This window comes from Pongo pygmaeus, chromosome 10 (genome assembly GCF_028885625.2).
Source record: "Pongo pygmaeus isolate AG05252 chromosome 10, NHGRI_mPonPyg2-v2.0_pri, whole genome shotgun sequence".
NCBI classification, from domain to species: Eukaryota; Metazoa; Chordata; class Mammalia; order Primates; family Hominidae; genus Pongo; species Pongo pygmaeus.
The window spans coordinates 79,243,162-79,258,287 of NC_072383.2; the positions used below are offsets into that span (position 1 = coordinate 79,243,162).

Below are 15,126 nucleotides of genomic sequence, written 5' to 3' on the forward strand. Positions count from 1 at the left end.
CATTATGATGTTAGCTGGTTATTTTGCTCATTAGTTGATGCAGTCTCTTCCTAGTCTTGATGGTCTTTATATTTCGGTATGATTTTGCAGTGGCTGGTACCGGTTGTGCTTTTCCATGTTTAGCGCTTCCTTCAGGAGCTCTTTTAGGGCAGGCCTGGTAGTGACAAAATGTCTCAGCATTTGCTTGTCTGTAAAGTATTTTATTTCTCCTTCACTTATGAAGCTTAGTTTGGCAGGATATGAAATTCTGGGTTGAAAATTCTTTTCTTTAAGAATGTTGAATATTGGCCCCCAGTCTCTTCTGGCTTGTAGGGTTTCTGCCGAGAGATCTGCTGTTAGTCTGATGGGCTTCCCTTTGATGGTAACCCGACCTTTCTCTCTGGCTGCCCTTAACATTTTTTCCTTCATTTCAACTTTGGTGAATCTGACAATTACATGTCTTGGAGTTGCTCTTCTCGAGGAGTATCTTTGTGGCATTCTCTGTATTTCCTGAATCTGAATGTTGGCCTGCCTTGCTAGATTGGGGAAGTTCTCCTGGATAATATCCTGCAGAGTGTTTTCCAACTTGTTTCCATTCTCCCCGTCACTTTCAGATACACCAATCAGACGTAGATTTGGTCTTTTCTCATAGTCCCACATTTCTTGGAGGCTTTGCTCGTTTCTTTTTATTCTTTTTTCTCTAAACTTCCCTTCTTGGTTCATTTCATTCATTTCATCTTCCAGGGCTGATACCCTTTCTTCCATTTGATCGCATCGGCTCCTGAGGCTTCTGTATTCTTCACTTAGTTCTCGAGCCTTGGTTTTCAGCTCCATCAGCTCCTTTAAGCACTTCTCTGTATTGGTTATTCTAGTTATACATTCTTCTAAATTTTTTTCAAAGTTTTCAACTTCTTTGCCTTTGGTTTGAATATCCTCCCGTAGCTCAGAGTAATTTGATCGTCTGAAGCCTTCTTCTCTCAGCTGGTCAAAGTCATTCTCCATCCAGCTTTGTTCTGTTGCTGGTGAGGAACTGCGTTCCTTTGGAGGAGGAGAGGTACTCTGCTTTTTAGAGTTTCCAGTTTTTCTGCTCTGTTTTTTCCCCATCTTTGTGGTTTTATCTACTTTTGGTCTTTGATGATGGTGATGTACAGATGGGTTTTTGGTGTGGATGTCCTTTCTGTTAGTTTTCCTTCTCACAGACAGGACCCTCAGCTGCAGGTCTGTTGGAGTACCTGGCCGGCTGTATGAGGTGTCAGTCTGCCCCTGCTGGGGGGTGCCTCCCAGTTAGGCTGCTCGGGGGTCATGGGTCAGAGACCCACTTGAGGAGGCAGTCAGCCAGTTCTCAGATCTCCAGCTGCATGCTGGGAGAACCACTGCTCTCCTCAAAGCTGTCAGACAGGGACATTTAAGTCTGCAGAGGTTACTGCTGTCTTTTTGTCTGTGCCCTGCCCCCAGAGGTGGAGCCTACAGAGGCAGGCAGGCCTCCTTGAGCTGTGGTGGGCTCCACCCAGTTCAAGCTTCCCGGCTGCTTTGTTTACCTAAGCGAGCCTGGGCAATGGCGGGCGCCCCTCCCCCAGCCTGGCTGCCGCCTTGCTGTTTGATCTCAGACTGCTGTGCTAGCAATCAGCGAGACTCCGTGGGCGTAGGACCCTCTGAGCCAGGTGCGGGCTATACTCTCCTGGGGCACCGTTTCCTAAGCCCATCGGAAAAGCACAGTATTCGGGTGGGAGTGGCCCGATTTTCCAGGTGCCGTCTGTCACCCCTGGAAAGGGAACTCCCTGACCCCTCGCGCTTCCCAAGTGAGGCAATGCCTCGCCCCTGCTTCGGCTGGCGCACGGTGAACTCACCCACTGACCTGCGCCCACTGTCTGGCACTCCCTAGTGAGATGAACACGGTACCTCAGATGGAAATGCAGAAATCACCCGTCTTCTGTGTCGCACGCGCTGGGAGCTGTAGACCGGAGCTGTTCCTATTCGGCCATCTTGGCTCCTCCCCCAAGTCTTTTCACATTTATGTTGTGCACTGAAAATATCCTAGAATAGTAATTCCAGAATTTTGCTCTCCTCTGGTCACTGTTCTTTTTTTCTCAGTTTCCACACTCTAAGAAACCAACATGACTCTTCTTTCACTTAGAAGAATAAGTCAAACTGGCGTTAACTTTGCTAACTCCCCACCTCTGTACTTTATCATTCTGAGCATCTAGAAATGTTTAAATACCTAAAAATTTCATGTACTTTGATTGGTCTTGGGGTTATAAAGATACATGTTCTGAAGGAGCTCATAGTGCAGTGTGGGAAATAGACAAAAACAAAAGAAGTCTAGAATGAGATACATGTTCATAGCAAAGACAGAAACAGAATGTTATTGGAACATAGGAGTGGAAGTATTTGAATCTCCATGAATCTTTATGAAATGATATGAAAAATTAAGGGAATAGTAAAATATACTACATTGTTCAGGATCAGTAGACAGGTTTTTGTTTGTCAACTGTTTGTGTTTTACTTTGATGATAAATGAATTAACTCTTCTTACACACACACACACACACACATTTTATATACATATAAACAGGTCCTGAGGGCATTTGAAAATGAAAAAAAAACAAACAAACAAACAACACAAACACCCATGCTCTCAATGAACCACTAATGGGGTCAACACAATTGTATTTTTCTATTTCATTTTTTCCATTCTGCAGTATGGTGCTTTCTGCCAAAGATGGTTATTCTCCTTCATCTTTTAGTACTCTTGTATTCCTTTTGATTGAAGAACCTTTTTGACTTCCAAGGCCACAATGGCATTTACTTCTTCACCAGCTATTTCTCCTACATATGTCCTTGGGATAGGAAAAATATATACTTGAAATTAGAGTAATCTTTATCATAGGATCACACAAGAAGGAACAAATTCATATTTATAAGAATATTTGCTGCCTTAGCCGATACTTATGTATGTATTTTTTGTGTATATCCTTACTTAGAATATAGCAATCAAATTTGGAGCTAAAATTAGCAGGGACAATGTCAAGGTGAAATATATTTTATCTTTGATCATTAGATGAACATGGCAGATCGTTTACAGAGATCAACTCAATTGCTCTTTTAAAAACTGAAAAGCACTAGCTGTGATTTCTACTTTGGAAGTACCTCACTCCAATTCTGTGATGTGTGTTTGGTTACATTTGGACCCAAACAAGAAATGACTGTCATCATTATACAGTCTGATGTATTGGTTATATTGCTGTATTCCTCTGACATAATGAGTGTGGTTAAATAATATTTTTAAAATGTAAATACAATTATTTAGATTTATTTTCCAGGAATAATTTGAATTCACTGTCTCATATTCAGGTTCAAAACATTATTTGTGGCTGGAGAACGATGTGATGTAGAGACCCTGGAATGGTCCAAAAATGTCTTCAGAGTACCTGTCTTAGACCATTGGTGGCAAACTGGTGAGCATTTTCCTAGCATGTACATAAATATTAAAGAAATGTTCCAAAAGGCTGCAAGGATTGGAGGAAACTTTTGAGCTATGACCAGCAGATCAGACACAAACTCAGGATTCAAGTGGTTCAGGTTTCAGTAAAAATAAGCAATTTTTTTATTGTTGTGTTATTAATAATGTCTTCATAAGTGACATTGATGCCACCGTTCTCTTGGTCCCTAGGTATAAAGCACTAAAGACCTCTTTATCTTCTCTTCTTTGTTTCTTATATCTGGTAAGTTACTAAGTCTCAGATTTTCCTTTGAAGTGTCTGTTGGGTTCATCCCACCTTCAGTATTCCCCTTGCCTTTGAGCTCTGGCAGCTGCATTGTCCTCTGTCCTGATTTAAAGTTTCCTAATCACTCATCTCTGTTCTCTCTGCTTTTTGATACACCCTGCACACTGCTCCCAGAGTCCTTTTATGAAGCCCTCTTCCTCTCATAGGACTCTCTGGCCACCTTCTTGTGTTCTATAATATCTAATATATTCTGCCTAGCATTAAAGGCAGAGAAATTTATTTTTCTTCAAAACAATTGTCATTACATATGTAATTTATTCATTTAAGTTATTTTGTTTATTCTCTATAGTCCTCCCTCTAAGTGTTCCCTGGGAAACAAATTTTCATATTAAATGGATCAACTATAAACTTTGGAATAAGCAGACAACCACCACAACAATAACTCTTTCTGCTTCTTCTTTTGAGGGATGGCTATATATATGAGAATGGATACATTGTCTAGAAGTCATTTACCTCCTCACAAAGTACAGAGATTTAAAAAAATTTGACTCACTGAAAGCAGCTATGAGTCATGGGAGCCCTACAACCTTCATATGTACATATTTTATTTCAGTCCCACTTAGTTCAATGAATTAGATCAACCTTTTTATACACATATTTTCAGTATTCTCACCTTCTCTGCATCTGGGGCAGAATATCAAATTTGGGTTAAAAATTAGTAAGATTACTTTGCAAAAACTTAGCTCTGACTGTAAAAATGATTTTCATGTAAAAGATTAACTGAATGACTAAGCCTCAAATTCAGTGTTTGATACTTCAGAAATTTCTGATTCTGACAAATTTTACTTTTTATATTATGTCCTTGAATATTGTTCTTTAAAAATGTGTTTTCTGGCTGGGCATGGTGGCTCATGCCTATAATTCCTGCACTTTGGGAGGCAAAAACAGCAGATCACTTGAGATCACTTGAGATCAGGAGTTAGAGACCAGCCTGGCCAACATGGTGAAACCCCATGTCTACTTAAAGTACAAAAAATTAGCCGGGCATGATGGAGCATGCCTGTAATCTCAGCTACCCAGGAGGCTGCGAATTGCTTGAACCTGGGAGGAGGAGGTTGCAGTGAGCCAAGATCCTATCATTGAACTCCAGCCTGGGCAATAGAGCAAGACTCTGTCAAAAAAAAAAAAAAAAAAGAAAAGAAATAAAAAAATGTTTTCTACACATCCTTTGTAATATGAAATATAAAATGAATAATCAGAGCAGAGGACACTTTCCTTACGTAAGATGAAAATCAGAAAGAAGCTTTCTATTCCCTCCAGTTTTATTTACTAAGGGGAAAATTATTTAAACTCAGATTTGTAACTCTTTAGTAAATACAAAGTATAAGAATGAATTTCAAGAACAATCAATGCTATGTGTAGAAATACATAAAAACAAGTGAAGAATTATTGCATCTGCAAGAAGAATGTTTACAGTATTTATGTATCCCCTATTAGCCAGGAAAGTTTTAACAGTTATTTTCTTGGTCATGAACTGGAAAATGTTTTGTCACCTTTAAGATAATTTCTCTTATCTGGTCAAAATGGGGGACTATTTCCCATACAAACATGACCTGACACAAACACTTGCAGAAGAGTTCTGTTTTTCCCTCTTGAAGGTGACTGTGCCAAAACTCACTGAAGAAAACTAGCACATTCACAAATAAAATTATAAAATTCTTTTGCTTTTTCTTATAGACACCTTTATATATAATAGCCTGTGTGGATGTATGTAGTTAGTGTATTCAGGCTTACAAAAAAGGTCACTGAAGCCTGTGACAGAAGCATATGAGGTCCCTCATGGATACTGAGTTCCATGAGGATTTGCAATTTTTCTTTAATGTATTGTTCCAAGGGAATTAATAGCTACATTGTGTCAATGTGCTGTCACTGTAATCAGGTTGGAGTGACTGTTAATTGCCATGGAAAACATGTGGATTTTCCTAATAAAATGAATGATTATTTCCATATCCATTGTCCTCATCCCGTTTGTTTTTACAGCCTTTGTTTGGTATTCCATCCTATTAAACTACACAAATATATTTGGATGGGTAGATAGGTAGCTAGTAGCTAGATCGCTAGATCATTTGGTGCTTTGTAAAATAATTTCATTATAGGTGATGCAGAGGTTGGCTACTAACAGGAAACTAGTTAGGATCTCTATTCATTTGCATAGAAAAAAATCAATTTATCATTTTCAAAGTTGTATGTTGTGATAAGTAGTTATAAAATGATACTGAAGGGCTGGGTGCGGTGGTTCAAGCCTGTAATCCCAGCACTTTGGGAGGCCAAGGTGGACAGATCACGAGGTCAGGAGTTCGAGACCAGCCTGACTAACATGGTGAAACCCCGTCTCTACTAAAAATACAAACAAATTAGCCAGGTGTGGTAGTGGGTGCATGTAATCCCAACTACTCGGGAGGCTGAGGCAGGAGAATGGCATGAACCCGGGAAGTGGAGCTTGCAGTGAGCTGAGATCGCACCACTGCACTCCAGCCTGGGTGATAGAGCGAGACTCTGTCTCAAAAAAATAAATAAATAAATAAAAATAAAAATAAAATAAAATAAAATAAAGTTTCAACCATTCTTTCTTAAGGTGCTATCAAATTGATGTTTGATTCCGGGGAAAAGGGCAAGTATGTTATGAGTTATTATGAAATCTTACAAAAAGAAAAACATCTGGTGTTTCAAGTGCATTCATTAGTTTCCTAGTTTTGTATGTCAAATAGATGGTGGTACATTTATTTCCCCAAGAAGTGTGCTAGGAAACTCATGTTAATGTTTAAGAGAAGGTTAGCTTTAACCAAATAATACTTTGCTTTATTTCAAATTTCAAGTTTTCCAGGGTCCGTTTTTCTTGTTATTGACTTAGAAGTTGATATTTTTTACATAGTTGCACACTTTTATGGGCCTTTCATATAAATTCATATGTGTATAAATAATTCATGAATTTGCTCTATGATTACATTGATACATGTGTACAAATGAGCTGCTTAGAAACTGTGATGTGTAATTTGAAATTAGTAAGGGATATGTTAAGTAACTAAAATGTATGAATAAAAATTAAGTAGTTCCTGTGACTTGAGTTGTAAGAAGGGACACTGCAGTCAATTCATTTATATGACTGTGTTTTGTTAATCAGCGTTCTCCAGAGGGACAGAATTTGTAGATATAGATACAGCTATATGAGAGGAAACTTTTTAGAGAGATTGGCTGACATGATTATGGAGGCTGAGAAGTCCCGTAATGGGCCATCTGCAAGCTGGAGACCCTGGAATTCTGGTAGCATGGCTCAGTCCAAGTCCAAAGGCCTCAGAATGAGGGAAGCCAATGAATGATGTCACTCTTAGTTTAAGACCAAAGGCTTGAGAACTCAGGGGGCCACTTGTATAAGTTCTGGACTCCAAAGATGGGGGAGCCTGGAGTTGTTGTCCAGGGATAGGAGAAGAAGAGTGTATTCCAACTTCAGCAGTTGGATGCACACATTCACCTTTCCTCTGTTCTTGTTCTTTCTGGTTCTGCCTGCTTGGATGGTGCCCACTCGCACTGAGGAAAGATCTTCTCATCTTGTCCACTTAGACTCACATATTAGTCTCTTCTGGAAACATCTTCACGGACACAACCAAACATAATGCTTTACCAGATTGCTAGGTATTTCTTAATTCAGTCAAGTTGACACCTAAAATTAACCATCACACATTATTATTGTTACTCTAGTGCAACTTGTATTAGTACCAACTGATTTTAGTGACTAACATCCTCTTTATTTCATTAAAAAGACATTCTTTTATATCTGATTCAAATAATATCTAATAATCTAAGTTGAGAGCTAATCTGTGGAAAATACAAGAACAGATTAGCACCCTCCACCCCTCACAGGAGCATTTTAATAAAGAATTGGTGCTGTTCAGCACCACTGAAGCATGAATCTCTTGCTTTGGAGTATAATAATGTAAATATTTAATGCTCTCATGAAGGAAGTTGGTCTTGTCAAGTTTAGAGAGGAGAGTTGTCTTTATTTGTTTCTAAATCTGTATAAAAGCCAAATTGTCATTCACCCAGATGTATTATCTTCACAGTAACTCATCCATAAAAAGATTAAAAACATCTGGATTATTGACTGAATTTTTCATTTTCTTTTTTACCCAGAGATAGAGAAACAGAGGTTTTATAATCATAATTTAAAAAGGGAAAACAAAAAGATAATGGTTTCATTAAAATATGGTAATCCATGTGCCAAAAAAAAGAAATGAACAGCCAGAACTTCCTTATCCTCGGCTGCACGATCCCCAAATAAAACACTATATTGTTATAGAGGTCAGACAGGAAGCACAATTTTAGAAGAAAAGAACTGTCAGTGCAGTGCATGGTGGCCTTCGTGGGATTTTTTTTTTTTTTTTTTGTGATTTAAGATCACTGTAAAGGAATTATTGTTTTTATGAGTAAAAGAGCTAGTACAAAAAAAAGATTTGTTAAAGTTCAGAGACTTACTATTAAATCCTAAACACTGTAGATCTATTTTTTTCTATCCTTCCTTCCTCCTCTTCTTCCTTCCTTCCCTCCCTTCCTCCCTCCCCCCTCACTCTCTTCTTCCCTTCTTTCCTCCTTACCTCTCTTCCACCCTTCTTCCCTCCCTCCCTTCTTTTATTTCTTCTTTCCTTCATTCATTCCTATTTGCTATAAGATATGGTGTTGGTTTAGAAATGATTGTAACAAAACATCCTGGAGTCCCAGTGTTTAATGTTATTTAATCCTAGATAAAAACGCTTTGTTCTTTCTCTTGCTTTCACTCAGTTAATTCATGACAGCTACAAAGATAGAATACTCAACTTCCACAATGGCTTTTATAAGGGACAGCTTAATGAAGGATTTAGTTCAACAAAATTCAGATTATTTTTACCTGTTGACAGGACACTGTTTGTGTACTTACCATCAGAAGATCTAGAGCTTATATTGAAAGTGTTTCAAGTGTCCTTATGTCCAGGTACTGATGACATAGTTGAAATCAAGTAATGACCACCAACTTGAGCAGCACTAGGTGATTTTGTTGTTTGTTTGTTTTCATCACTTTAATGGAGGAATAAAATGCTTAGATAATTCACATAATTTGTTAAACTCTAAGGAGGAATTTCAATGAGAAAACAGTAGTTATCTAATGAACTGAGACATTGGTGATGATTGAAATGTTTGATCTTACTTTATCTGCCTTGAGCCATCTTTGTGGAGTTCGTCTATCTTGGTGGAATTTGAGTATTTCACTCCATAATTGATTGAACTGCTTTAGTTTTAATTGCAACTGCAGTTCTGAAGTAACTATAGTCTATATACAGCCTAACTCTTCCTCCTTTGGGGAATAATCTGATAATTCTGGATTTTGTTAAAGTGGACCCAAAGGCTCCTGCAAACTTCAGTCATGCCAGCTCCTAAATCTAAACTATTGATTCTAAGGGTACACATACCCTAATACTATGTTATTAAAATGTGTCAGGGCAGCTTGACATGATTTCTTATTTTTGCATAGCTTGGCAAGTTAGAATTCCTGACAGCAGACAACTGAGACAAGACTTTTAACTACAAAAGTTGATGAGGTTGATCAAATTTAATCCTTATTCTTAGGGATATCTGGAGAAGATTCACTAGCCCAGAAATTTTTTAAGACAGCAATACATTTTATTTACAAAAATCAAAACCACAAAATAGAACAATTACTGAGTTTGATAACAGAGATCTCTGTGGGAAATGTTACAGGCAGAACTACAGCCCTTTCTCATTCCTCCTAAGTAAACAAATTTTAAAACACTTAACTAGGATTTGAGGATTTGATAGGTAAGGTATTAAAGTCTAAGTCACTTTTTTTCTTGATCATCCTCTTCCATTGTTACTCTTGAATTCTCAGACATTTTTCTTTCGTGTCTCCATGTTGATATACTGAATTGCAGATGGATTTTAATCTGTCAGCCTGCAGTTCTCTATATTTAGGCTATAATAGGGAATTTTATATCCCTGGAATCAGCATTAAGAACATTATGCCTCTTGTTATTTCTTTCACTTTTTAAAACATTTTACAACTGTGTGTTAGATGTGCGACTTTCTTCAAATTTACTTAGCTTGTGTGCTGTGCAAAATCTTGTATATTTACTGCAAAATACATTCCTAGGCATATCTAGGCGTAAGAGGCCCATGTGGCTGATGTGACAATGAAGAAAGTACATTCTTGGTGACTTGAGGACTCCATCTTGAATTATTTAAAAACCTGTTTTCTGTGGTTTGGGTACCAATAGCCATTAGCAAATATTCCTCTGTCTGCAGATCAGGGAGCAAAATATTTCCATGTGCTATCAAATGCTGCCTTCTGGATTTTGCTTTTTAACTACTTGTTATTCTCTGCTTCTGTATTTTACTCAGTAATTTCTGAGTCTATCAAAATTGCGCTATGGCGGGAGGGTTTCTTTAAAGTACATGTCTGTGTTTCAAAGATAATGGATTGAGCTAGTGTGAAATGCAAACTGTAGAGCTCAAAGAGCTGGGTTGTACTGAACCGGCAAAACATGGCCCCATGAACTGGGTTGCCCAGGAGATACCCTAGGCTACTTTCAAATAGTAGAATGCAAATAATCTTTCAGTAATATGAATGACTTAACTACTGTCTGATACATCTTTGTTTTTCACAATTTAATGGTCAGAAATACATTTATTTTTTTTCTTTCATTCATAGAAAAGATATTTTTTGGTAAATTTAGCATGAGAAGTTGTGATGGGGGAAAAAGCAGTTATATAGACACAGTGTCATCTCAGCAACGTGTAACTAGAGATGGCGTGACAGCATCCATCTGGTGAGAAAGAAAAGGAGCCCTATGTCATTATTGTTGCCTGGCAACAGCATTTTTTCTCATTTAGAGTAGTCTTCATTAGTTTAAAGTAGGTGATTTTTACTGATAATTTGAAAAGCCGGAGCTTAGGAGTAAGCTACATGAATTTGGTTTGTGGAAAGAATAACCTTTTGTCAAATGTAAGGCATGCTTAATAAGGCTTTCTCTTTCTGAAAGTGAATAGCTGTTTACCAACTGCTAATCCACCTGAGAATGAATTCCCAAAGCAAACACCCTCATTGAATCAGACATTTCATCTTTATAGCATTATAATATAAAAAGAACATCATTTAAAAAAAATTACACAAATTAGTTCAGAGATGTAGAATTGTGTTTTAGAATCACTATTTGTGCTCATTATTATATCAGTAGCAATGCTTTGGCAAGAGACTAAACGCTGGGAAATCGATTAATAATATAAAGTTGTTTTGGCCTTTGAAATATCTGTTCTAATTCTCCTCGTATCTGGGCAAGGGTCACGTATAAACCACATTAGAAAGGTGAAAATATGTCATGTTTTTATAGATCTTCACAAGAACAAGAGTTATCTATACCTTCCCTTGACAAACTTTACTGTCTGAAAATTTGATTCCCCCTGTTACATGTAAACCCCTGCATTGGGCCTACTGCCCCCACAAAACAATTCCCCATCCCTCTTTTGCTGTGAATTTTAATTTGGAAAACAGCAGGTGGCTATTGTCCTTGGAGAAACAATGTGGGTAGCAAGAAATGATGCAGAATCCAGTAGGACTGCCTTTACATCCCAATTCAGCCACTTACTCTATAGCCAAGGGCAAATCCTTGGTCTTAAGTTTCCTCAGGACTAATTGAAAGCTTTAAGTAAAGTGAAATATGTACTAACAACCTAGAAGAATTCCTGGCATATAGTCAGCACTCAAAAAATATTATTTTTATTTTCCTTTCTATAAATAGCCCTTCATTAATGTAAAGGCCATCTTTAGAATCTTGGCCTGTAAATAATTCAGATTCAAAAAAACTTAGACTGTAAAAGCGGAACTTATGTTTCAGAAAATGTAACCGTAGAGATTTTACTTTCCTTGAGTCAAGTAGCTAGTTGACATTAGTTCTGTGCTGTCCTGGGTCCTCTCCCCATAGCTTTTATCTCACGCCTTCATTAACTCAGCGTTTCTTATCTAGTTAAACACAGGATTATTTATGGGCTTCTCCCTTGAGTCCTCCACAGTTAGAGGCAATGTGCTGGTAAGGGAGTAGGATAAGACCAGTGTCTCATAGCTCGAATTAATGGTCTTCTTCCTGTACAAAAAGTTAGGTTTCTTCGAATTAAGTATTTTAAACTAAAATCCTACCATCTCCTGAACACAAAGATTAAATTGAGTTTCTTTCACTAGTGTACATCTCACTGTTTCTGCTTTCTTTCTGCTACCTATTCAAGTTATTTATAGTTCACTGTAAAGATTCAGAGGTGGGGAGAATGGTTTCTTTACAAATTGCCTCTATGCCCATCATGATGCTGTGATTAATATGATTCAGCAGTACTAGGTTGCTGCATTGATTTATTCCTAAGTCTTCCACTCGCAGCATGGGTTACCGACTTCTAAATCCATATTGTTTTAATGTAGTTTCTGTAAAGGCAGAATGGCAGATTGCCAGGTGCAGCGGGAGCTCTCATTTATAGAGCTGGACTTGTGAACTTGCCACCACATCTTCCTCTTAACCTTTGTGCACATCTAGTTTTCTTTAACTTTTGAGCCATATCCCTGGGGGTTAACTGGGCCTTTTCCCTCTTGCTTTTGCCCCATATCCAGACAATCACCAAGACCTTTTGATCTTGAGTATAATTAAAACTTGGCCTATCTTCCACTGCCAGTCACCTGCACCAGACCATCCACATCTATCTGATTTATTGCTTTAGGTTGGGATCATCAGTTTAGTGCTCCAGTTAGCAACTGAAGAGATTTTTCTATAATGCAATTCTAACCGAATTGCCTCTATGAAACCCCCCGTGTCTCCCATTGTTCCTGGAACAATATTCAAATTTCTTAACATGGGATTTTCATCCCTCTGTTTACTTCTTTCATTGGTCTCTCATCATCTCCCTAAGTACACCTGCCTCCCGCAAGCTTTGCTCTGCTGAATAACTCACAGTCCTTTGATGGTCTAACTTCTGAAACTTTATACATGCTGCAATTTCTATTTGGCATGTATTTATACCCTCAACACCCCCTTCTCCCCAAAAGAAATACCTTTTAGTGAATAGAATATATTCAATAAATACTTATTGAATGACTGTCCTTTGAATATCATTCTTGGAATAAGAAAATGTTGTAAAGGAATTATAATAGTAACATATAGCTTTTTTCTTCCTGGAGTCCTCTATTTTTCTTTTCTCTCTGGTTCATTTTGGGATTACATTCTGTGATTTGCTACTTATTTTTTTTAGGTCCCTGATCTTTATCATGGGAGCCGAAAATCATGTTAGAAGTATGCATTTACTAGTCAGCAAACATTTCCCAAGCACAGAATGTCAGGGACTGGACTGCTGGTCCTGCCGATACAAATGATTCTCAGGCACACAGACTGATTTCAACTGCAGGCTAGGAGAATGTTTTTTGTTAACTACATGCACTTTTTTTTGAGACTTGCACTAAATCTTTTTAAAAAGGTTATATAACATTTTTAATGGGAAATGTTCCAAGTATTTATTGCTATGTAAAAAAAAAAATTACTCCAGAACCTGGCAGCTTAAAACAACAACCATATCTCATGATTTTGTGGATCATAGGTAGAAATCAGCCAGGGATTCTGGTGCTCCAAGTATTGTTGACTAAAACAACTCGGACAGTATTCTGTGATGAATTTGTTACCTGAAAGAGCTCCTGATCCAGACCCCAAGAAGGGGTTCTTGGACCTCACACAAGATTGAATTCAGAGTAAGTCCATAGAGTAAAGTGAAAGCAAGTTTATTAGGAAAGTAAAGGAATAAAAGAGTGCTACTCCATAGGCAGAGCAGCCCAAACGGCTACTGGTTGGCTATTTTTATGGTTATTTTTAATTATATGCTAGACAAAGGGTGGATGTTTCATGAGTTTTCCAGGAAAGGGGTGAGAACTTCCCAGAAGTGAGGGTCCGTCCCCTTTTTAGACCATATAGGGTAACTTCCTGACATTGCCATGGCATTTGTAAACTCCTGGCACTGGTGAGCATGTCTTTTAACATGCTAATGCATTATAATTAGCATACAATGAGCAGTGAGGATGACCAGAGGTCTCTTTCATAACCATTTTTGTTTTGGTAGGTTTTGGCCAGCTGCTTTATTTACCTCATGCTGTTTTATCAGCAAGGTCTTTGTGACCTGTATCTTGTGCCAACTTCCTATCTCATCCTGTGACTAAGAATGCCTAACCACTTTGGAAAGCAGCCCAGTAGGTCTCAGTATTATTTTACACAGCCCCTATTCAAGATGGAGTTGCTCTGGTTTGAATGCCTCTGACATATTTTCCCCCTCCCTTTTATAAGAGAACCCTAATCCTAAGGGTTGTAGAGGGATTAAAATCCATCTTCTGTAACTTCTTCAGGCTGAATAGGGTGATATTCCTGCCTATTAGGGTCTCTTGTATTCAGGTTAGAGAGGACCTTAGTTAGAAAGCATCAGTATGTTGAGGACCACTCATAACTCTTGGATTCCATCAAAAGGTGATATCTGAAAGATTTAAAAGTGTTCAATTTAAGAGAACATTGAGTAAGCTTATCCTGCATTCCTACACATAGAGTACAACAGCAATATATTCCACAATAGTAAAGCAAAATAAGTAAAAACTATCCCAAGTAAACTAAATAAGAAGGCAACTGTTGGACTAAACTGATATGGGGTTGCTAGCTGATTCCAATATATACCCAGAATTAGAATACTAATCTGGAATTTTACATTACCCATCTCTGTTGTTTCTTCTGAGCTGCAGTCAGAGATCACTGATTGGTTCACAGGAATAATCAAGGTCAGTCTAAATTACAGGAAAAAACTCAAAAACAACTGATGAGACTGGAATCTAATAGCAGGTATACCGTAGTTCTTGAAAAATAATTTTCTCTCTCCAGTCTCCCATTTTCACTAAAGATAAATCATGATAAGACTGATTTGCTGGTAAAAATAAGCTTTAGTCTTATACTTGGCCTAATTATTTGTATAAAGTGCAGCAAGAATAATTATTTTTCACATAGGCTTTTTAAATTTGGCTTTGATGGAATTTTAATTCATTTTTAATTTAATTAATTAATTTGCCATTGTTGTTGTTTTTTTAAGACAGGGTTTCACTTTGTTGCCCAGGCTGGAGTGCAGTGGTGCTATGAGGCTATTGAGTTCCCAGAATCAAGTGAGCCTCCCACCTCAGCCTGCCCACTAGCTGGGACTACTGGGTGTGCACCACCATACTTGGCTAATTTTTGTATTTTGTATTTTTGTAAGATGGGGTTTCACCACGTTGCCCAGGCTGGTATCAAACTTGTGGGCTCAAGCAATGCACCTGCCTTGGCCT

The 15,126-nt window shown here is 37.9% G+C and overlaps 1 protein-coding gene across 3 annotated transcripts in view; it reads left to right on the forward strand.

The window, feature by feature from the left end:
• ACSS3 (acyl-CoA synthetase short chain family member 3) overlaps positions 1-15,126 on the forward strand; it is a 179,282-nt gene that overhangs the window by 122,398 nt on the left and 41,758 nt on the right. For all 3 annotated transcript variants that reach the window (XM_054442754.2, XM_054442753.2, XM_054442755.2), the window contains one exon: positions 3,331-3,434. In XM_054442754.2, coding sequence (XP_054298729.1) covers positions 3,331-3,434 — 104 coding nt within the window. The remainder of the gene's footprint in view (positions 1-3,330; positions 3,435-15,126) is intronic.